Source organism: Mastomys coucha, unplaced genomic scaffold (assembly GCF_008632895.1).
Source record: "Mastomys coucha isolate ucsf_1 unplaced genomic scaffold, UCSF_Mcou_1 pScaffold15, whole genome shotgun sequence".
Lineage (NCBI taxonomy): Eukaryota > Metazoa > Chordata > Mammalia > Rodentia > Muridae > Mastomys > Mastomys coucha.
The window spans coordinates 167,816,884-167,840,254 of record NW_022196897.1 but is presented as its reverse complement, the minus strand read 5'-3'; the positions used below and the strand labels follow the sequence as shown (position 1 = coordinate 167,840,254).

The window sequence follows — 23,371 nt, the reverse complement described above, 5'->3', positions numbered from 1 at the left end:
CACACTTGGGATAACTCAGTTCCCTAGTGGAGCCCATACACCAGGAAAACCTCGGCTTGAACCACAGACCACCTAATTGGGCAGACAAGCAAGGCCACAGGCGCAGGCGCACAAGAGCCCTAGGAGGGTACTATCTCACCACACCGTTCGCTTCCGCGCTGGGCGCCAAATAAGTCTCCAGGCCCGCCCGGCCCGTGCGTGCGCGGCCTCGGTGTTGCGTCACTAGGAAGCGCGCGCCCGAGCCGCCGCCGCCGCCGCCGCCGCCGCCGAATCCCCAACAAGGAGCGAAGGCTGCGGCCGCCACCGCCACCACCCGCCGCCGCACCCGTCACAGCCGGGCGCCGGAGCAGGCCCGTGTGGGCCCAGGTAAGCGGCATCGGCGCGCCCGCGCACCCCCGCGGCGAGGCTTCTCGCGCCGCTCACGCGCCGCCGTCCAGTCAGGGGTCCCTGCGGAGCGTCAGGACGTTACGGCGGGGGGAGGGGAGGCCGGGGGAGGGGCGGCGGGCGCGCGAGGGCGGCGGCGGCGTCAGGCGCGGCGGCGTCAGGCTGGCGGGCGGGCGCGGGCGCCTGGCGGGAGGGCTCGCGAAGGCGGCTCGCTTCCGGCCTCCATCTTGGCTTTGCCAGAGTCAGGGTCGGATCATCAGCGAAAGCCAAGGCGGAAGGGGCTGGAGGAGTGGGGAGCGGCTAGGCCGGAGTGGTGTGGTTTGGGACCCATCGGCGGGCACCAAATGGGTCGGGTTCCTTAGGGAGGGTGGAAAGATTGGGAACGATTCGTGGGTGGGAATTCATACCGGCGTAGACCCTTTGGTGGGACCGGTATTGATGGACCCCTGGCTTGGAACTCAATCTACAGAGACCCATGAGTAGGGGCCAGGATTATAAGGATAGGGACTCGTTATTAGTGGAACAGTGACAGTGTGGACCTGTCAGGTCGGAACTGCGTTGATGGGGACCCATTTGTAGAACTCTGTGATTGGTGGGAATTATATTGAATGGATAATCTTATTGCTAGGAACCGAATCGTTTGGCCCAATTTTAGTCACGATTGGTTACATTTTTAGGTATTTAGTTAGTAACTTGACCGCTGAGCCTAAGTTCTCGTTCTTAAAAACATTTCAAACCCAACAGTTTAAAATAATCATTCTTAATGAGTTAAAATTAAATCGATAACATGGCTACCTGTTTAGTTTGTTTCTTCATAGGAAGTATGCAAAACTTTCTGGGAAGACATCCTGGAGTACACATACATACATACCATTTGGACATAGTGTAAAGAACAAACATGTCGGGGTGTGTGTGTGTGTGTGTGTGTGTGTGTGTGTGTGTGTGTGAGATTTAGAGCACTGAGAAAAACAAACCTAGGTCAAAGAATAAACCACTTTATGACCTACCTGGAAAGGGAAAACATTTAGGTGACCCTTCAGTACCAGGAGACAAACTCATGGAATGGGTCTGCCATATGGTAAGGTTTACTGATCCCTACATTTCTTCCTCCCTTCTCTCTGCCTTCCTAGACAGTCTTGGGTTTTTTTTGTTTTTTGTTTTTTTGTTTTTTTTTTTTTGTTGTTGTTGTTTTGAGCCAGGGTTTCTCTGTGTAGCCCTGGCTGTCCTGGAACTCACTCTGTAGACCAGGCTGGCCTCGAACTCAGAAATCCGCCTGCCTCTGCCTCCTAAGTCCTGGGATTAAAGGCATGTGCCACCACTGCCGGGCCTAAGACAGTCTTTATATCTAAGACTGGGTTCATAATCTCAGCGTGTGTGGGAGGCAGATGCATATGGGTTTCTGAGTTCAAGGTTAGCCTGGTCTACAGAGTGAGTTCCAAGACATACAGGTTGACAAAAAGAGAGAGAAAAAAATTTTTTAAGACTGGCCTGGAACTAACCTAGGACTTTTATTTATTTTTATTTTTAATTTTTTTAAAAAAATTTTGAGCCAGGCAGTGGTGGCCCATGCCTTTAATTCCAGCACTTGGGAGGCAGAGGCAGGCGGACGTCTGAGTTCGAGGCCAGCCTGGTCTTCAGAGTGAGTTCCATGACAGCCAGGACTACACAGAGAAACCCTGTCTTGAAAAAAAAAATTTAAAAAAAAATTTTTTTTTTTTTTTGAGACAGGGTTTCTGTGTCCTGGCTGGCCTGGAACTCACTCTGTAGACCAGACTGGCCTCAAAACTTCCAGAGATCTGCTTGCCCCTCTGCCTTCTGTGTGCTAGAATTAAAGGTATATATACATATATATTTGTTTTGAGATAGGATTATTCTACTATGTAGATTTTGCTGACTTGAAACTTATAGCAATCCTTCTGCCTCAGCCTGTTGAGTACTGGGATTATAGGTGTATTCCACCATGTCCAGGTCAGTACATTCTCACTCTGTAAACCAGGCTGGTCTCAAATTCATAGATCTGCTTGCTTCCTGAGTGCTGGAATTAAAGGTATACACCACCACTGCCTGGCTCAATGCAATATTTTTATTAAAGTGAGATTTAAAATGCTGAGGTTTGTTTAAAGGTCTTTGAAGCCTAACCCTCAAACACTATATTAGTGAAAAACTTTCAGAAATAGGATGTCTGCCAATGTATATGAATTCCTTGTAGTTTTTCTGCCTGAGAAGCATTTGAAGATTGTCTTTGCAGACCTAAATTGACCTAACCCGTGGATGGGGATTTCTGGAAACTCATAGCTGGAAATGTTCACAATGGAGACTCCTACCTTGACTTAATAGATCTTAAACTATCCGTTAGTTTCCAGATTTATGTTGGAGTAATAGTAAAAGGCTTGATGTATTCAAGAATATTTTTCTCAGTGTTGGGGTTGAACTTATGGCCTCATAAAATTTATATGCACACTTGACAAGTACTCTGCCACTGAATTTTGAAAATATTTTTCTTTTATTTTAGTACTACTTTTTCATTCCTTTGTTCTTTTTGTTTTGTTTTGTTTTCCTTCTCTGTTGCTCATTTTCTATACCTTTTTAATCAGAAAGAGAAGTACTGCCTTATTTGTGGTTTCTAATAGTATCCCATACTTAAGTGTATTGTGTTGGGGTTCGGGAAACGGCTCAGTGAGTAAGCATGCTTGCTTTGCAGGTATGAGAACGTAAGTTCAAATCTCCAGAGCTCACATAAAAACTGAACATGTGGCGGGAGTGGTTGTAATCCTAATCCAATTACTGGGAGATATGCTAGAGACCGGAGAATCCTGAAAAGTTCAAGGTCTAGGTAGCCTAGCATATAAAGCTGTGAATAACAAAGAGATCCTGTTTTAAAACAAAGTGGAAGGTGAGAGCCAACACCCCTGACCTGTGCACAAGCATGGAGGTACATTCTCTGTTCTCCACCCAACACAAAAGATATATTCTGGGTATATGTTCAGTGTGTTCTTTGTAGTAGAATCAATGTGTTTCCTTGTGGATTTAGCTCTAGATGGTTTTCCTTCTTTAATTCAAACAAATCCTCTGGTAGGACTCATTTAACAGCCTGTGATTATTTTGGAAAATGGCTCCTAGTTTCTTTTTGCTGCTTTTTCTTTGTGAAGGTTTCCATGTGACCATCCTTGTTTCTAGTCACCTTACATTTCTTGGTTTCTTGGGTCTTTGGGTCAGGGGCATTACAGGGAATGGATGTTGTTGATGATTAGTAGCCCAGAAGTCAACTTTTACTTCCCTTTGGCCCTTGGGAATCCTCCAGAGACCCAGGTTCCGTCCAGAACCAAGATCATTGATTGGCATGTTTACAGGTGGTAATTAACAGGGAGAATCTGAAAAGCTTTGCGTTATGCTTTCTAGCAGAAGTTCATAAGAGCCTTCAGTTGCTGAGGCTTGGAGCCAAGTGTGGTGGTGGTGCACATCAGTAATTCCAGCATTCAAAAGGCTGAGGCAGGAGGATCACAAGTTTAAGACTACTTTGGGTAACAAAACAAGATTCCCTCTCTCTCTAAAACATAAAGTGCCGGGGATATAAGGTTGGATATATGATTTAACAAAGAATTTGAGCTCTGTAAAGGGATGTGCTGTTTGGTTAGTTGGTCTTGTCACCAGAGGCTTAATTGTAGAGGCTGGAGTGTGGTTGTGAAAGTGGAGTCTGTTTGAGAACTACTACATACTTGCTGCTTGGTGAGTGTTAGTCAGTAGCAATTATTATGATAAAAATCAACTTCTGGCTGGGCAGTGGTGGCAAATGCCTTTAATCCCAGCACTTGGGAGACAGAGGCAGGCAGATTTCTGAGTTCGGGGACAGCCTGTTCTACAGAGTGAGTTCCAAGAAAGCCAGGGCTATACAGAGAAACCCTGTCTCAAAAAAACAAAAAACAAAAAAAATCAACTTCTGAGCACACCTTTAATCCCTGTACTGGAGAGAGAGGCAGGCTGATCTCTGAGAGTTCAAGGCCACCTTGTTTTACATAGTGAACTCCACCCAGGTTAGTAGGGGCTAAATAGTGAAATGTTATCTTAAAAAGAAGAAAGACGGGCGGTGGTGGCGCACACCTTTAATCCTAGCACTTGGACTTGGGAGGCAGAGGCAGGCGGATTTCTGAGTTCTGAGTTCGAGGCCAGCCTGGTCTACGGAGTGAGTTCCAGGACAGCCAGGGCTACACAGAGAAACCTTGTCCGAAAAAAAGAAGAAGAAAGAAATTTCTGAGGCCAGGCATCATTGATTGGTTACAGGCTCTTACTGCTAAGTTTGACAACATGAGTTTGATTTCCTCAAAGTGGAAAGAGAAAGTTATCTCCACCAAGTTGTTCTCTGACCTCAATGTTCTTTGACACAATCATGTACTCTCACACACATAGAAATAATAAACTTGTTTAAAAAAAAGTTCTGAGCCTAGTATGATGGTGCACACCTTTAATTCTAGCACTGAGAGTTAGAGGCAGGCCTATCTCTGAGTCCAAGGCCACTCTGGTCTACAAAGACAGACAGCCAGGGTTACACAGAGAAACCCATCTCCAAACAAACAAGTTAAAATAAATCTTTGAGAATTTTATACAATCTATTTTGATCACTATTCACCCCAAATCCTCCCAGAATTCATCTCCATTTTTCTGCCATCCCAGCTTACTGTCCTCTCTTTTTAAAAAATTAATAACCTATTGACTCCAGTTTATGCCATCTATATACTTCTGGATATGGGCTATCCACTAGAGTGTGGTTTATCTACCAGGAAACCATTTTATTTTTATTATTATTGTGTATCAGGTGTAGCATGTTAATGCATGCCATAGTGCACATGTTTAAGTCAAAAGACATCTTTTGGGAATTGGTTCTTTCCTTCCACTGTGGGAGCTGAAAATAAAACTCAAATGATCAAGGTTGTATAGTAAGTGTTTTTATCTACTGAACAGTCTTACAGGTTCCACATTTAAAAAGCTTTTATTACTGGGCAGTACCGGTATATGCTTTTAATGCCAGCATTTAGAGAGTCAGAAGCAAGTTGGATTTCTGTGAGCCTAAGGTCAGGCTGGTCTCTGTAGAGTGAGTTCCAGGACAGCCAAGGCTACATAGTGAGACACTGTCTCAAATTCCTCCCCACCCCCAAAGCTCCAAAATTCTTCTTCTTTTTTTTTTGTCTTTTTCTTTGGTTTTTTTCAAGACAGGGTTTCTCTGTATAGCCCTGGCTGTCCTGGAACTCACTCTGTAGACCAGGCTGGCCTCGAACTCAGAAATCCGCCTGCCTCTGCCTCCCAAGTGCTGGGATTAAAGGCATGCGCCACCACCGCCCAGCTCCAAAATTCTTATTATGACAAAATATATTATCTGTCTGTCTGTCTGTCTGTCTATCTGTCTGTCTGTCTGTCTATCTATCTATCTATCTATCTATCTATCTATCTATCTATCTATCTATCATTTCCAGTTCTTTTTCAACATCCCATATTAAAGCTTTGTACCATTAAACAGTAAATTTCCACTTCCCCTACCCTGTCCTCAGTGAACTCTGTCTTTGTTTTATATTTTGTCTACAAATTTGACTCTTCCTGTTATTTGCATATGGTTTCTTTCATGTCAAGTAAGAGTACATTTAACTATAAAAAATAACAAACCTGTTTTCAGAGTAATAGGACCACTTTAGTCTTTCAGGGAGAAGTATATTAGGAATTCCAGTTCTTCCACTTCCTTGGTTGTTCCAAACTTAGCATTATCAACTTATTTTTTTTAAAGGTTTTTTTATGTGTGTGCACATGATTATATATACGTGTACCCCGTATATGTAGGTGTCTGAGGAGGCCAGAAGAGGGTGTTAGATTTACCTAGAGCAGATTTACCTATAGCAGTTGTGAGCCGCCAGACAACAATTTGAGGAATTGTTCTTTCTTTCTGCCATGTAGGTCCTAGGTATCTAACTCAGATCACCAGACTTGGTGACAGGTGCCTTTACCTGCTGAGCCCCTGACTGGCCCTGTTATATATACTTGGGTAGGTAGCCTGTCTACTTATTAGACTGTCTGTCTGTCCTTCCTTCCATACTTCCTTTTTCCTATTTTTCTTTTCTTTGTAGCTGGCCTAGTTGTAGGCTGGCCTAGAACTCATTGTAATCCCCTTGCCTTAGAATGTTGGGTTACAGATTTAAACCATCAAATCTGTCTGGCCAGTTACTTTCTTTCTTTCTTTCTTTTTTTTTTTTTCTTTTTCTTTGGTTTTTTTCAAGACAGGGTTTCTCTGTATAGCCCTGGCTGTCCTGGAACTCACTCTGTAGATCAGGCTGGCCTCAAACTCAGAAATCCACCTGCCTCTGCCTCCCAAGTGCTGGGATTAAAGGCATGCGTCACCACCGCCTGGCTCCAGTTACTTTCTTTAGCACACTAAAAATATTCTTTGTAGTGTCTAGTGGCACTGCCTATAATCCCAGCAATTCTGGAGGCTAAGGTAGGAAAATTGCAAGTTCAAAGCCAGCCTGTCCAACTTAGTGGGATCTTGCCTCAAAAAGTAAAAACAAGGAGCTGGAGAGACAGCTCAGGCTTAAGAGCACTTGCTTCTCTTCCAGAGACCTGGGTTTGACTCCTAGAAACCACATTGTAGATTGTGACCATTTGTAACCCCAGTTCCTGGGGGTCTGATGCTGCCTTCTGGCCTCTATGAGCCCCAGGCATCCATATGATGCACATACATACTTACAAACAAAATACTCATAAACCTAAAGTAAAAATAAATGTCTTTTTTAAAAAGTAGAAAGAGGATATGCAGAAGGCCCTGGGTTTGTTCTCTAGGACCAAAAAGAAAATAAATTGTTCTTTACTTTGTAGCCCTTGTAGTTTTTTGTGAGAACTCCAGTTACCATATGATCAGATGTATTTTTTACTTAATATTTGGAGGTTTTTTTTTTTTTTTTCAGCTTGATTCTGACTGGGATATGTCCATGAAGGTTTACCAAGCTTCTAGGAATACATGTTTGTCTTTCACTAAATTTGGACAACATCTAGCAATTCTTTTTTTTATTTTTTTAAAGGCAGGATTTTAATCTGTCACTCAGCTGGCCTTGAATTTGTAGTAAGCTCTTGCCTTTTCCTCTTGAGTGCTGAGGTTGCAAATGTGTAAATGTTCACGAATGTGCCTGGTTATGTTCAGCAAGTGTATCTTGAAGTACTTTTTCAGCATAATGCATTTCTTTTTCTGCTCTAGGACTCCAGTGACAGACACATTACCATATGGTCTTGGCACACCTTCATGAAGCTCATTTGAGCTTGTTTTTCAGCCTGTTTCCTGATGCTCAGACTGGATAATTTCTGAGGCTCTGTGTAATGTCCTTGACTTCTTTTGTTGTCTCCATGCTATTGTAGATCCCATCCAGTGTTGTTTTATTTTGTATTTATTTTTTATTGATCTTTTATTTTACAAACACACTCACACACATGCACACATACTTTTTGGGTGGGGCTGAGATTGGACCCTGGGCCTTGAGCATACTAAGAGAGCATTCTACACTCAAGTATCTGCACAAGTATCTGCAGCTCTGCTTATGTTTTATTCTCAGAATTTTGACTTGTGATAACGTCTGTTTTGTGCCCAGGCCTCTGCGCAGGTATATTTGGCTTGCTCTTGGAGGGTGGTGTAGTTAGTTGTCTGCATGTCTCTGTTGACTATAGTAGTCATCTGGAAGTAAGCCTCTCTTAATTATTTTTCCCTTGAGAGTAATCTGTTTTTCCTGGCTCTTTGTATGTCAACCAGTTTGTTTGTTTGTTTGTTTGAGTTTTTTGAGACATGGTTTCTGTTTGTAGTCCTGGCTGTCCTGGAAGTCACTCTAAGCTCCATAGAATAGAGGTCTGCCTGCCTCTGCCTCTGTCTACTGAGTGCTAGGATTAAAGGCATGTCATCATGCTCAGCTGTCAAACAGTCTTAAATTACATCTGTATACTTTTAATGTTACTGTATGAAGTTGGTGTTTTTTTGTTTTTGTTTTTGTTTTGTTTTTCGAGACAGAGTTTCTTGGTGTAGCCCTGGCTATCCTGGAACTCACACTGTAGACCAGGCTGGCCTCAAACTCAGAAATCCGTCTCTGTCTCCTAAGTGCTGGGATTAAAGGCGTGCACCACCACTGCCCAGCAAAGTTGGTGTTGTTTTAGTCTCACAAACCACAGACATTTTTTTTGAAGTAGGGGCTGGACCTAGTTGGTTAGGCCAAATGGTTTATTGTAAACCTTTAAAAACCTGCATTTATGGGCTGGTGAGATGGCTCAGCGGTTAAGAGCACTGACTGTTCTTCTGAAGGTTTTGAGTTCAAATCCCAGCAACCACATGGTGGCTCACAACCATCCGTAATGAGATCTCACGCCCTCTTCTGGTGTATCTGAAGACAGCAACAGTGTATACTTATATATAATAAATAAATCTTTAAAAAAAAAACCGTTGCATTTATTTATTTATTCATTCATTCATTCATTCATTCATAGTGCATGCTCATGCTCATGTGCATGTACATTTTATAGTGTGTGTTTGGTCATCAGAGGCTAACTTGTGTCAGTTCTCTCATAAGGTAGCTCTCAGAGACCAACCCTGAGCCATCTGGCAAGCCCTGACTGAGATAGGATCTGACTCTGTAATATATGCTGTCCTCAATCTTGGGATCCTCTTTACTTAGCCTCCTGAAGACTTGTGTTACAGGTGTGTGCCACCACACCTGGCCCAGGAGCGTTTTGCCTTTACTCCATCATGCTGTGGACAGCTCCATTTTCAGAACCTCTGTACTAGCCCTGTGAATACTGTCCATGCCCTAGACTGAAGCCTAACTGTGGTTGTCTTACATCTTTTTGTTTGTTCGTTTTTTTGTCTGTTTGCTTTTTGTTTTGTTTGTTGCTGTGATAAAATACCCTGACAAAAGCAATGCAAGTGAGAAAGGATTTATTTCAGGTCACAGCTCAAGGTACAATCAGCCCATCATGGCAAGGAGGTCAAGATAGTTAAGAGCTTAAGATAGCTGGTCACAAGGAAAAAGCAACAAATGCATGTGTGCTTCTTAGCTTCTCTTCTCTACTTATACAGTAGAGAATAGCTCCATCTATAATTGAGATGGATCTTCTCATATCAATTAAGGTAATCAGGATAATCTTACATTAGCCAAAGGCAAAAGCCCATTTCACAGGTGATTTATTATAGATTCTAACCACCATAGTAATCTGCCCTGTATGTCAGTACTCAAAGCCACTGTTTTTGCCATGTAGGTTTAGGTCCATACATATAACATCTCAGGATCCCGTGTAGCTGTGTATAGTATGTTCTTTCTGTCTATACCATGTCCTACTCTGACTCCAGGGACTCTTTTTTTGTCCCCTGGCTAGAAACCCATGCTGTACATACCCCAACATTTCATGACTTGGTCCATCCAGAGCCTGGCATAGAGCATGATGTATCTCCAGGGTCTAGAGACATAGTCCTCTAGTGAGGAAGACATCCATTTTGAATTTGGTGCATATGATGGTGGTCTACTACCACCATCATAAAAAAAATATTTTTTCAGTGCTGGAGATGTAACCCAGGTCCTGGCACATAGTAGACAGTGCTCCGCCATTAAGCTATACCTCAGCCCTAAACTATTCTGTTGTATCAGTGTGGAAATGACCCTATAACCTGTGTCCTGCTTTGTTTGCTTTAGGACATCAGACTCTGGAGAAGTGACACTGCTGACTTGTGAGCCATGGCAACCCCAGATGTGAGCGTGCACATGGAGGAGGTAGTGGTTGTGACAACTCCAGACACTGCAGTTGATGGCAGTGGTGTAGAGGAAGTGAAGACAGTGCTTGTTACAACGAATCTAGCTCCTCATGGGTAAGAACTAAGCCTTGGTCCTGCTAGGTTATAGTGGCATAGTTTGGTATGCCAGGTATAGGGGTGAGATTCAAGATTTCTTTACATATAAGGTCCTAAGGTTGAACCCAGCATATTTTAGGCACAAAGATGAAGAACAAAGTACATCAAGCAATAGGACCAACAGAGATTCTAGGGTGATATCTCTTTTGATAAATGGAACAACGGGAACTAAATATTATCACCTCTTGTTCTAGATGTCATTATTGAGAATTAGTTGGCTAAAAATAAAAAGTCACATCTAACCAAACTATTTGGGGTGAGGGTGCGGAGGTGCTTCAGGGTTTCTATGTAGTCCTGGCCAGCCTGGAACTTATTCTGTAGACCAGACTGGCCTTGAACTCATAGATCCACCTACCTCTATCTCCTTAGTGCTGGAATAAAGAGCATGTGGTACTGCTACCATACCTGGCACTCACTTTTCAAACTTTATCTTCCCTTTATCACTTATAGACAGAATTGTGGAGAGGAAACAGAACAGTTCCTGCCCCTGACAAGGGGTAGGATGAGGGCAGCACTGGGGGTTGTGGGACTTATTGTTCTTTCTCTCCTAAGAGACTTGTCTTGTCTTTGCTGCATTTTGTGTGTGGTATTGTCATACTGAAATTGACTTTTCCTGGAGCCTAGGTAAGCTTTTGGCTCACTAACAACATTTTGACAGTGAATTTTTAAGAGGAGGCTTGAATATCAATCATTGCTGCCTGCCCTATTGCCCTGTGTTTTGAGGAGGCTATGTCTTCTTCAATATTATGTATATCTTGCTGCCAGCTGCAGAATAGGGATCTGGCCTTGCTTGGGAGCTCTGACACAGCCTTCCTCCTCAAACAGGAAGCTGGTGTGCAGGGCTGGTTTTGGGTGGTTGTGAGTTGAACTAATGTGTGAACCTCCCTGCTTTGTTGACATAGTATAAGATCCTATCTGTTTTCTTTTTCTTTTCTTTCCTCTCTTTTTCTCTTTCTTTCTTTCTTCCTTCCTTCCTTTCTTTCTTTCTTTCTTTCTTTCTTTCTTTCTTTCTTTCTTTCTTATTTATTTATTTTTGAGACAGGTTTTTTATAGCTTTGGCTATCCTGGAAAACTCTGCATAAATCAGATTGGACTCAAATTCACAGAGATCTGATTACCTCTGCCTCCCATGTACTGGAATTAAAAGTGCTGGCCCACCGAGTATTAGGTTAGATGTTTCCTATGTATATGTTTTGGGCATACTAATATTTTCTGACACTTCCCACTGACCTTCACATACTCTTGTCCAAAAGTCATACCCAGCGTTTAGTGTTGTGGAAGTGACAGTGGATTAGAAAAAAACATGTGGCTTCTGATTTCTGTTCTAGGGTCACTGTTTGGGGTTCAACTGTCATACTTCCTAGCTCTGGTATCCCCCAGGCTTTTAGGGGGATTTGAGGAGGGCCAGACTCATGATAGTCTTCCCAATTGAAGTGGATCACTACTGGAGGGTTTCAATCCCACATCAAAGACTTTTCAATATTATCTTTCTCCCTCTCCCCGCCCCCCTACTTTCCAGGGTTTCATTCTGTAGTATATCCTGGAGCTTACTATGTAGTCCAGGCTGGCCTGGAATGAAAGAGACCCTCCTGCCTCACAACCTGAGTGATGAAAAATAGACACCACCGAGCACAGCTGAGTACTGTCTGTTTTCTTGGGATATTTCATACAATGTGGGGTTAGAACTATCTCTTGTGAGTATCTTACCATCTTGTAAGAGATCAACTTCTAAGGCTATACTAGATATGGGAGTGTTAGCTAGTATAGTTCTCTAGCAGCTGGGTGTTTTATGTTGTTTTCATTAGAAAGGTGATTTCTGGAAGCCAGGTTTGCTGTAGTAACTCTGTGAGCAGTTCTCCTAGAATGCCAAGAATCAGAATATACCACGGACTTACAGTAACTGTTCAAGAGTAATGAGAAGTAGAAGAGTGTGATTGGTCAGTTCTTTGTTTACCCTGTTTACCAGTATGCTAATCTCTTTTGTTGAGTAAGAAACTACCATAGGCTAGAGATATGGTGGCTAATGCCTATAATCCTATTGTTTAGGAGACTAAGGTGGAAGGATTATGAGTTCCAGGCCAGTGTAGGCTATAGTAGTGGGAAAGAAGTGGGCGAGAGAAGAAAGAAGAAAAAACATCTCAAAATTCAGGGGTATAATATGTAAATATTTATTATTTTGTGTAGTTTCTGGCTCTGGTTTTATGTTTTAGGCTGACTGTCTACACTATCATGTGTTGGGATGTGTTGGTTAGTGAAGATGGCTTCAACCATGCTCATTGACAGGCTACTATTTTGATAGCTGTAGTGAGGGCTTCCCTAGGTCTACCAGCCTCTCTAGATATTCCAACTAGGTGGCCTGGGCTTTCCTTGGTGATTTCATGCCTTGGGTGTTCTCATTTCCCAACAACTAGAGCAAATTGCATAACCATTCATAAGCTCAGGATGGACCAAGGCTACCTCAGGACCAGGAAAGTTGTAGATCATTAGTTTTATTGTCATTGTGATAAATACCTGACAAAAATAGCTCAAGGGAAGAAAGATTTACTTTGTTTCATGGTTTCAGAGAGTTCAGCCAGTACATTGTTACTTGCCTTCTACTACTTGGCTGATCATCATGATTTGGGAACATGAGAGGCAGAGGCTTCTTGCCTCATGGAGGATGGGAAGATGAGAAAGAGGACCATGAAGGCAAGATGGGAAGGGACTAGGAACAAGATATTTCCAACAGCTTCCCTCCAGGGACCTACTTTTTTCATGTAATTTCAACCTCCTAAAATAGTATCATTAAGTTAAGGCCATCCCTAACACATAAGCCTTTTAGTGGGACACTTGATATCCACCTTTTACAAAGATACCATGGCTGCTCCTGAATTCTGACACCATCCCCCTGACAAGTAATTCTTCCACTCCCCCAAGGTCTTTCATTATCATGTCTAGCTATGTATGGTACCAGGCCTCAGGGTAACTTCAGGCTTCATAGGTAACTTGAGGACTGTGTGGTTTAAATGCCTTTTGATCATAGTCCTAAGAATTAAAAACAAAGTAACTTCCTGTCTTAAGGTTTCTTTTGCCTATGATAAAACACCATAACCAAAACCAACATGGGAAGAAAAGGTTTTATTTTATGTTCTGCTTTATAGTCCAACATCCAGAGGAATCAAGGCAGGAACCTCAACATTGGAATCTGGAGGTAGGAAGTGAAATAGAGCTATGGAGAAGTGCTACTTACTAACTTGCCTCCTTATGCTTTGCTCAGCTTGCCTTATAGCACCAGGACCACCCAGTCTAGGGATGGCACTGCCTACAGTGAGCTGGGCCCTCCCATATCATTTGTCAGTCAAGAAAATGTACTACAGGCTTTCCCAAAGGCCAATCTGGTGGGACGTTTTCTCAGTTGAAGTTTCTTCTCAAATTGCTCTAGGTAGTATCAACTTGACAAAAAACTAGTCAGCACACTTCCTCTCCCAGTACTCAGCATAAACAGTTGGGAGAGCTGGGGGGATGGGGCAAACATGTTCAAAAGCCATGTGATTAATTCTTTTAGGTGGGCCTCTATCTGCTTTTCTGGGTAGGTTCTGAAGGTTGTTGGAGCCTTTGGCCAGGTACTGTCTTGAATTTTGGGGAGCAAAGTAGAAGCTCTTACAGGTTTGCCCTAAACCTTTGGCAGTTGGAGATATAAAATAGTTCAATCCCTATACTCCCTATAAGTTCTACATTTTTGCCCAAGATGTTCCTTGTGAAATCACACATTAATCAAGTTTTCCACCTTCTAAATTGCTAAGATAGATGTTTCTTTCCTCTGCCATGAGACTTAGTAGTTAGTGTCTCCTTTTGTCCCAGCCTTCTATGCTATTTAGGGAGAAACATAAGTTCCAACCCTGATATTATTACTTATCTTAGCTATAGAAACAATATGATAGACCATCCCAGAACTTCATGGACAAGAGTAACCAATGGGTTTCTCTTTTTGGTTTGTTGGGTTGGCTTTGTCTGGATGACTTCACTCCATAATTAAAACATAGGTTCTGCATGTGATTATCACATATCAAGATACCTGCCTGAGTTTATCTTAACCGTGGAAGGTTCTACTAGTCAGGGTTGGGAACTGTAGAGTCTTCTCCATCCCATTAGTAAATTGATCAAAGTGATTCCCTTGGTTGATGGAAAAAACATGAAGGATAAGAATTCTTTCATCTGTGGCTTAGTACAAGGGTAGTAGCATGTCGGTTCTTTCTGCAGAACAGAGGAGGCTGTGAATTCCTCCTTTGGAAGAACCCGTGTAGCCACCAAAGCAGGCATATCCTGAAGGATAGGGAACTTTGCATTTTTGATGGGAAGAGTTTCTATTACACTTCTATTTGACAAATGAGACTTAACTCTTGCTGCATGCTATGAAAGAGAGAAAGGAAGAAAGAAAGAAAGAAAGAAAGAGAGAGAGAGAGAGAGAGAGAGAGAGAGAGAAGGAAGGAAGAAAGAAGAAAGAGAGAAGAGAAGGAAGAAAAAAAAGGTGTAAAGTAGAGACTAGTTAATTTCTTTTTGGGAACTAATTTCTTTCCTGATTTGGGGAGACCTGGGAATTTTCTTTACTTAGAAAGCCTGGCAGAATTGCTCCCACCTACCACCATGCTATAGCAAAGTCTGCCTCCTGTTGAAAAGAGAGCAGTTCTCAACAGAAAGCCAGGAGTTCATATGTTTAGGAAAAGTGTTCCTTTATATGTGACATGTGAACAGAAATGCCAGTTTGTTAGCATGTTTGCTGAGAGCTGGGGAGACAGTCTTACAAGTTGTGCTGTAGAGGGACTGTCCACATCTATGGAGGAACTTCCCCTCTTGATCTTCATTTCAGTTTCCTCAGCCAACTCCATCTAATGCTGGCCTGTTGCTTGCTGATGACCTTAGTTGGTCTACTGACTTCCAAGTCAGGAGCTGCAGACTCTTCCTAAATAGCACAACTAAAGGTTTTGGGTCTCTTTTCCCCACTCCCGCTCCTGACTTCCTTCCTTGGAAGAATTTGTTTTGGACAAGGTGTAATTTTAGTTCTGTCATTGTCCTTTGCTTTATCCAAAGTTCTGGCTGAGGAGGGAGGATAGCTTCCTTTCCAAGTTCCTGCAGACTTCTTGGAGTCTGGGTGTTCCCACTTAATATTACTGTTCAAATCAGAGTACTTCTTTGTTGTTGTTGTTGTTGTTGTTGTTGTTGTTTTGAGACAAGGTCTGTCTAAATCAGTGTTTTTCAACCTGTGGGTTGAGATTCTTTTGGGAGTCGAATGACCCTTTCACAGGGGTTGTATATCAGATATCCTACATATCAGATATTTACATTATGCCTCATAACAGTAGCAAAAATTATAGTTATGAGGCAGCACTCAAAATAGTTTTATGTGGGGTCGCCACAACTGAGGAACTTAAAGCAATTCAGAATTGGGAAGATTGGGAATCACTGTTCTAAATAGTCCTGACTGGCCTAGAACTTTCTATGTAAATCAGGCTATCCTGGATTCACAGAGCTCTGCCTCTCTCTGCCTCCTGAGTACTGGGATTAATGATGTGTACCACCATTAATGAGGAGTCATTCTTAATGTGTCTCAAAAGTTAGATTTCAGGTTTGTATTTCTATTCAACTCTTATTCTGACCTGGTTCAAGGTAAAATAAATCTTGAGGATTGGGAAGTAGTGAGCTGACTTACATCATCAAATATTCCAGGAGAGATCAGGTTAAGTTCTTAGGACAGATATGCCTGCTGTTCAAGGACTATTTCCTGAGCTTTCTAGATGCTAATGTAGAGTAAATACCTGGTCCATAAATCTGTGAGGGGAGTGGTCAGACTGGAGGCTGTGGTGGGACTTTAACCAAGAGGTCTCACAGTGGGCAAGTGTGCCCTAGTATGCATGACACAGCTCTGGGTTCCTCTTTCTTCTCTGTAGTGAGTAGCCTATGGATTGTTTTGTTTTTGTTTTTTGTTGTTGTTGCTGTTTTTTGAGACAAGGTTTCTCTGTGTAACCTTGGCTGCTCTGGAACTCACTCTGGACTAGGCTGGCCTCAAATTCATAGAGATCACCTACCTCTGCCTCCTAGGATTAAAGGTGTAAGCCACCACTGCTCACCTGAGTGCCCTGTATATTAACCCAGAGTAACTTCCTCTTCTTGTACTCTTAGTCTGTTCTTAATACCCATTGCCCTTCCAGGGAATGTCTGGTAAATCTGAGAGTCTTTTGTAGCCACATGTTGTTGTCCACACTGCACTACTACTGTAGGCAGCCTCTTCAGGGCCTAGATATCTGATGTTGCCAAACATTGGTACCCTGGCCTTAGGCCTTAACTGCTGTTCCCAGGAATCATCTGTATCTCACCTTCCTAGGGACTCTCTTAGTTAATTTTTATTTGGATATTTATATTTATATTGATGTTTTTCCTGCATGTATGTCTGTATACTACTTGGGTGCCTTTTGGGTAGAATGGCAGAAGGGAATGTTGAATCCCACGCAACTGGAGTTACGGGCAGCTGTGAACTCCATGTAGGTGTTTGGGATTGAACCCAGGTTCATTGGAAGAGCAGCAGCTCTTAACCTCTGGGTTGGCATCCAGGACCCTCTTATTCACAAGAGCTTTCACTGAGGAATCTCTTGTCTTAGGCCAAGCTCTGACCTCTGATGAATTGCAGACTTGCTTAGAAAATTGCCCATTGCTTGGGTAATGATTGTGGACATTTTGTAGACTGAACACCATCTAGCCACTTCTCTAGGAGGGAAGGCTACAGCTTTGCAAGCAGCCATGGATGCCAGAGACCTGATAGTAAAGGAAAGAGGCCCCAGAGAAGGCACATCTGTGATTCATGTGAAGTTCAGAGGTAGTAAACTGCTTGGTGTGGTGGCTCAGACCTTTAATTAATATTTGCAGTTGAGAGGCAGAAGCAGGCAGATTTCTGAGTTCCAGGCCAGCTAGGATACTGTGATACAGTATATACAGTGTATCTCAGTGAAACAGTGAGAGCCTGTCTCAAGAAACAAAAAGCAAAAGCAAAAAACCCAAACATAGTAATCCCAAGTATGGTATGGTGGTACACACTTTTAATAATAGCCAGCACTTGGGAGGTAAAGGCAGGAAGATCAGCAGTTCAGGGCCTTGTAAGGAGTTCAAGGCCAGCCTGAACTACCTGGGACCCTATCTCAAAACAAAACCCTACAAGATAAAACAAAAAGAAGTAGCAAAAACTCAGCTAGGATAATGGCTGCCCATGAGGGGCTTTGGCTGCAGGGCTATGAGAAGGATGCTTCTAGGTATGACCTGTAAGCAAGTTTCCCTGTGTGTATCCTTAAGCCTCCAGAGGCCTAGGCATTTCTGCGTGCTAGTTCTGTGAGTGGAGACTTTGGCAATCTCCTAACCAGATTCTATCTAGGTATTCCACAGTTACCTTTTCTGTCATGCTCTGCTTTACTCTTTTCCCAAGACCATGGGCTTGACTCTTGTGCTGCAGTCTTAAGACAACCAACTTATCTTCAGGTCTTCTTTTATTGGTACCATGGTCCTTAGCTTTTGTCCCTTAATCTTCAGTCTTTTCTGCTGCTGAGGTTCTTTTTCCTCCCTTAAATGTTTTCTCAGCCTGTTTCCCACCCCTAAAACCTGTTCTTTTCTCTATTGCCAGAATACTCTCTATAATATGTGAATCTGGTATATCTCTCCACTGTTCAAAGATTCAAAGGGTTTCCCCAACCTTGGCCCTGCTGGAGGTACCTTCCAATTCCCTGCCTCACAAGAGGAAACTCTTGAGTCCACAGCCCACTTCAAGCACTAAACAAGCTACTTCTACCTGACTTATTCACAGTCTTTTGAGATTCTGCTGAAAAATCACCCTTTGGGACCTGGCTTCCTACCAAATGGATATTGTCTCTAGCTTGACTCAACTTGTTGGCCCATGTCCTTGTTTCTATATGTTATGGTGAACTGTGGGAATTTGAGCTTTATGTCCTCTTTCTGAGATCTAGCACTTACAAGACCTCTATCATGAGCCTCTGTCTTAAAGGAAAGCAAGGGAATAAAAAGAATGCCCACAGCCATTCCTGATAGTATGTGTGTCGAATGAAACCTGTACAGATGGATATATACACTTCACATTCAGTTGTCATAAGCCCTATCATACTAGATTTCTCCCAGATTGTCTACATAACCTCCCAGTTTCCAGAAGAGATAAGGTTCCTGATTGAGGCAATTTGCATTGGCTCTGCACATATCCAAGTAGAAATGCTGGGTAGAACTGACCCTAGTAGTGGAGATACTAGGTCAGAGGGCATATATTTTGTAAGTAATGGACAAAGTTTGGGGGATGGAAGACAACTATCCTTGTTAGTCAGTTTTCCGTCACTATAACAAATACCTGAGAGAAACAGTAAAAGGGAAATGGTTATTTGTGTTCATGACTTCAGTGGTCTCAGAGGGTGATACTGGGCTTAGTTGTTTTTCAGCCATGGTGAACTAGAATATTGTGGCAGATGGACATGACAGGGCAAAGTTGCTCATTCCCTAGCAGCTAGGAGACAGAAAATGACAGGAAGGTCTAGGGACAGCCTACATCCTTCTAGAGCATAATCCCAATGATCTACTTTTTAAAATTACTTTTACTTTCTATAACCTCTTAATAATGCCATCATATTATCATCCATCAAGTGATTAATCAATTGATAAAGTCAGAGCCTTCATGATTCAGTCACTTCCTCCAAAAGTTTCAGCTCTTAATACTGCTCTATTGGGAACTAAGTCTTCAACAGCTACCTTATATCTAAACCATGACATGTGCCCTCTTGGGTGTTTCTAGCTATGCTGAGATGCTGCTGTTCCACTCCTATACTATCAATCCATCAACCTTTTCCCATAAATATCTTGGTGATAGATACATCTATCTTTGGACCATCTAGGTGAAAGTGGTTTTTCACTCATCTTTTTTTACTCCCAGTGCTGGAGATTGAACCCAGGTCCTTGATAACACTAGGTAAACACTCTACCACTGAGCATCCCAGCTTTCACCATTGTATTTATTTGCATTTCTTGGGAATTAGAAACAATCTCTTCACAGATTCCAGATAGCTCTGGTTTTGGACCTTGGTAGACTGCCCTCCAACTGTCCTTGTGTTCTCTCTTTTAAAAAGTTGTTTATAGGGCTGGGTAGTGGGGGTAGACACCTTTAATCCCAGCACAGGAAGCAATTTTGCCCTGTCATGTCTGTTCGCTACAGTAGTCTGCCTCACCATGGCTGAAAAAGAATGAAGCCCACTACTAGGAGGATCTCTGAGTTGGAGGCCAGCCTGGGATTGAACCAAAGTCCTCTGTAAAAGTAGCAAGTACTCTTAACCTTTGAGCCATCTCTTTGGCTCCTAATTTTATTTATTAATTTCTTTTTAATTTTGGAGGATGTTCGAGGTGGGGTCTTGTTATGTAGCGCTGGATAGTCTAGAATGAGCCAAGTAGACTAGGCTTCTCTGGAACTTAGAGTGATCCCCCTGTTTCTCCTCTTGAGTCTTAGAATAAGCATAAGTATATGCTGTTTCCCTGGGTTCTGTTTTTTTAATTAATCAATTAAATTGTGTGTGTGTGTGTGTGTGTGTGTGTGTACACGCACCACAGTGCACATATAGAGGTCAGAAGACTAGGTTCTGAGGATTAATCTAAGGTTGTCGGTTTTGGCAACAAGTGCTTTTACCTGCTGAACTGTCTCACTGGCCTTGGCTTCTATCTTTTTTTTTTTTTTTTTGGTTTTTCGAGACAGGGTTTCTCTGTATAGCCCTGGAATTCACTCTGTAGACCAGGCTGGCTTCAAACTCAGAAGTCCGCTTGCTCCACCACTGCCCAGCGGCTTCTATTTTTGATTGTTTATTTTGAAATAGGATCTTGTAGCCCAGGCTAGCCTCAAATTTAATGTATTTTTGAGGATGACCTTCAACTTTTGGTTTCTTTGACTTCTGAGACTACAGGCATGTACCACCATACTCAGTTTTATGTGTTACTGGGAAATCAAATCCAGATCTTTGTGCATGTTACCTAGGTACTCTGAGCTGAGAGGCATTCTCAGGTGTTTTGAATTTTTAAGCTAATGGTATCCTTTTTGTGATTTTCAATTCTGTATATAAGAGAAACTGTTACCATTTTATAACTACTACTACTAAATTTCTCCTTTTAAAAATGTTTCAGTACTATATGGTTTTACCTTTTGCCTTTGCTTTTGGTTTGCTCATAATTTATTTTGCTATGAGATAAGGATTGGTCAAGGTGAAATTTATTCCTTTTTTCAAAAATTTTATGTTTTCTGAGTACATGGCTCAGTAGAGTTCAATTTCTAAAGCTATATAAATTTTATATTTTTAGCAACTTTGGTAAAAATATGAAATTTTTATATTGGAAATGGAAAACCTTACTAAGGAAAGAAGGGTTTTGAATCCCCACATAAGCATTTGTTGCTTCTATAAGTTCCACACATTGGCTTTGCTTGTCCATGCCATTCTGGACATTGGAAGCAAGCAAAAATGGAACAGATAATGCAAGCTACCTATTCTCCTGAGAGTGACATAGATATTTGTCTGTACATTCTTCTCTGACTGTGTAGCCACCACAATTTCTGAATAAAGTTAGAAAAGTATAATTGGTTTGTCAATAATAACAGTCATCCTTCCATGCTATAGGTATAATAGAGGCTACAAAGTATGCACTTGGTGATTCTGATGTTCCTTTTCTCTGTCTACCAGGGGTGATTTGACAGAAGATAACATGGAAACAGAAAATGCAGCAGCTGCAGCTGCTGCTGCCTTTACAGCCTCCTCACAGCTCAAGGAAGCCGTGTTAGGTAGGAAACCCTATTGACTGGGAAGCTGTATTAGGTGGGAAGCCTGCCTTCTGCCTGCTCTTGGTTGGTTGCAGAGATTGGACAGTCCAGCAATTGAGGTGGCAGCCAAAGTTAACTAGGCCCTTGTTTGGGCTGTTCGCCAACATATAAGAGACTAGGTCCTGGGTCTTCTTCTTAAGAGGGAAGGTCATACTGTATATGAAATAAGAGCTACTTCTACCAGGCACTGGTGGAAAAAAGAAAGAAGAGTCCCCTCAAATCTTGTAGCTTTTTTCTCTTTTGTATTTTATTATCTTGCTACTGTCTTCTCCCCATTTCCTCTGACTACCAGTGAGTGATTGTAGGTGTTCTTTTAATATCTATGAGACCTTGTTTTATCCAGTTGGGATACCTAAGACTTGTTTCCCTAACAGCGTTTCAATTATGGCTTGATTTTGTCTTCTAACCTGGTTCTTCAACTGGATATTGTTTAGTGAGCTTATATTAATATTGTGGTTAATAGTTACTGATAACTAGTTGTTTGTTTTGTGGATTCATTTGAAATTCTCCTTGGGATTGATGGGAACCCCTACTCCTGGGCTCTGTTTAAGGCCTTCTTGGATCTCAGTTTGGTTTCAGGTTGGTGGCTGCTTTCCACATTTGTAGGAAATGCTTTGGAAAGTTTGTAACTGATTTTCTGTTTCTACTTTTTCTTGTCCATGTGTCTGTGAGAAGTGAAGATGGCTGAAGAGGGGGAGAACTTAGAGGCTGAAATTGTGTACCCCATCACTTGCGGAGACAGCAGAGCTAACCTCATTTGGAGGAAGTTTGTGTGCCCTGGCATCAATGTGAAATGTGTTCAGGTGAGGGTCAGGTGAGGCGCACACCTTTACCTGCACTTCCTCCTGTTTGGGGTTGGGGGTGGCATCTGCCTACACTGGACACTCCTGGAGGCTGAATCTCATGGGCCTCGGGAGACAGGAGGCACAGCAGATAATCTCTGGGACCGATGAGTGCAGTAAGGAAAAAAGCAAGAGTAATTTTGGCTGAACTGAAGCAACAGACAGGTTAGTGAGAAGAAATACCTAATTTGAAGGAGGATATGTTTGTGACAGTGTAGTTTTTGTGATTTTTCTTATTTATATTAAGTACAATTATTTCTGTTAGGTATTTGGTAGAAGCTATAGCCTCTGAGTTGCAAGTGGCTTTGTTTGACACACAGAAGTGTGCTCTGAAGAGACTCCTTTAGTAGCTAGGGCATGTTGAGTGGGAAAGGTATTCTCTTTCTGACAACATGGTAGGTTAGTACCTAAATTCATCTTATATTGAAACAGATCACTAAGAAGTATTTATAAAGCTGGTTTAAATTTATTTATCCTATTTTATATGTATGAATGTTTTGCTTGCATGTGCATATGTGCACCATATGCATGCCTATTTCCTGAGGAGACCAGAAGAGGGCATCAAATTCCCTAGAACTGGAGTTATGAATGGTTGTCATCCATCATACGGGTTCTGGGAATTGGATGTAGGTCCTCTGCAAGAAAATAAGTATTCTCAACCACTGAACCATCTCTCTATCCCACCATAAAGCTATTTTAAGGTGGCAAAAGTTAAAAGTCACCAGTCCCAGGGCCCAAGTGTGGGTAGAGTACACAGACAGAATGCTGAGTCTTGCTCTTGCTCAAGACATTGGGTTATCTCAGTTTTCTCTGCTGAGTGCAAGAAAGTGAAACCTGGGGTTCCTCATGGAATGTATTTAGGGAGGGGCTGGTCTCTAAGATTGGTACTGATGAGACATCAACCCTCCTCTGTCCATCCTGAACAGAGTGCTGACACTTTCAGTTTAAGCAATGAGAGCAGAATCTTTCTCTTTAGAACACTGGCCTGTGGCAGGATGGTTAGAACCTCAATCAGAGAAGAGCTTAGTTTAAAGTAATTTCTGGCCTGACTTCTCCCAAAAATTGACAGAAATAGTTGAAAAGTCCTCTTTGAAGAAATCACTTTTACCTTATATAATTTCTACAAAGTTCTAAGGAGGGAAAAACAGGGCCTTGCATAGAAAGAAAATCAGAGCACTGGACACAGGGAACAAGGTGCCTTGGATGAGCATGTTTAGACACAGAATTAGTTCATAACTAGGATTACAGACATGTAACACTGTACCCAGTTTTTATGTTGGTACTTAGGATCTAAACAGATCCCTTATGTTTGTGCAGCAAGCACTTTACCAACTAAGACATCTCCCAACTCCAAATAATTACTTTAAA

At 42.2% G+C, this 23,371-nt stretch overlaps 1 protein-coding gene across 2 annotated transcripts in view; it reads left to right on the top strand.

Annotated features, from left to right (window-relative positions):
- Window positions 1–235: 235 nt before the first annotated feature.
- Gmeb2 (glucocorticoid modulatory element binding protein 2) overlaps window positions 236–23,371 on the top strand; it is a 38,853-nt gene continuing 15,717 nt past the window's right edge. Inside the window, exons 1-4 of one of the 2 annotated variants that reach the window (XM_031373067.1) lie at window positions 236–366; window positions 10,080–10,252; window positions 21,025–21,122; window positions 21,837–21,964. In XM_031373067.1, the coding sequence (XP_031228927.1) occupies window positions 10,122–10,252; window positions 21,025–21,122; window positions 21,837–21,964 (357 nt within the window). In that variant the 5' untranslated portion in view covers window positions 236–366; window positions 10,080–10,121. Of the gene's footprint in view, window positions 367–10,079; window positions 10,253–21,024; window positions 21,123–21,836; window positions 21,965–23,371 lie in introns of those variants that run through there. The other variant, XM_031373068.1, reaches the window with a different exon arrangement.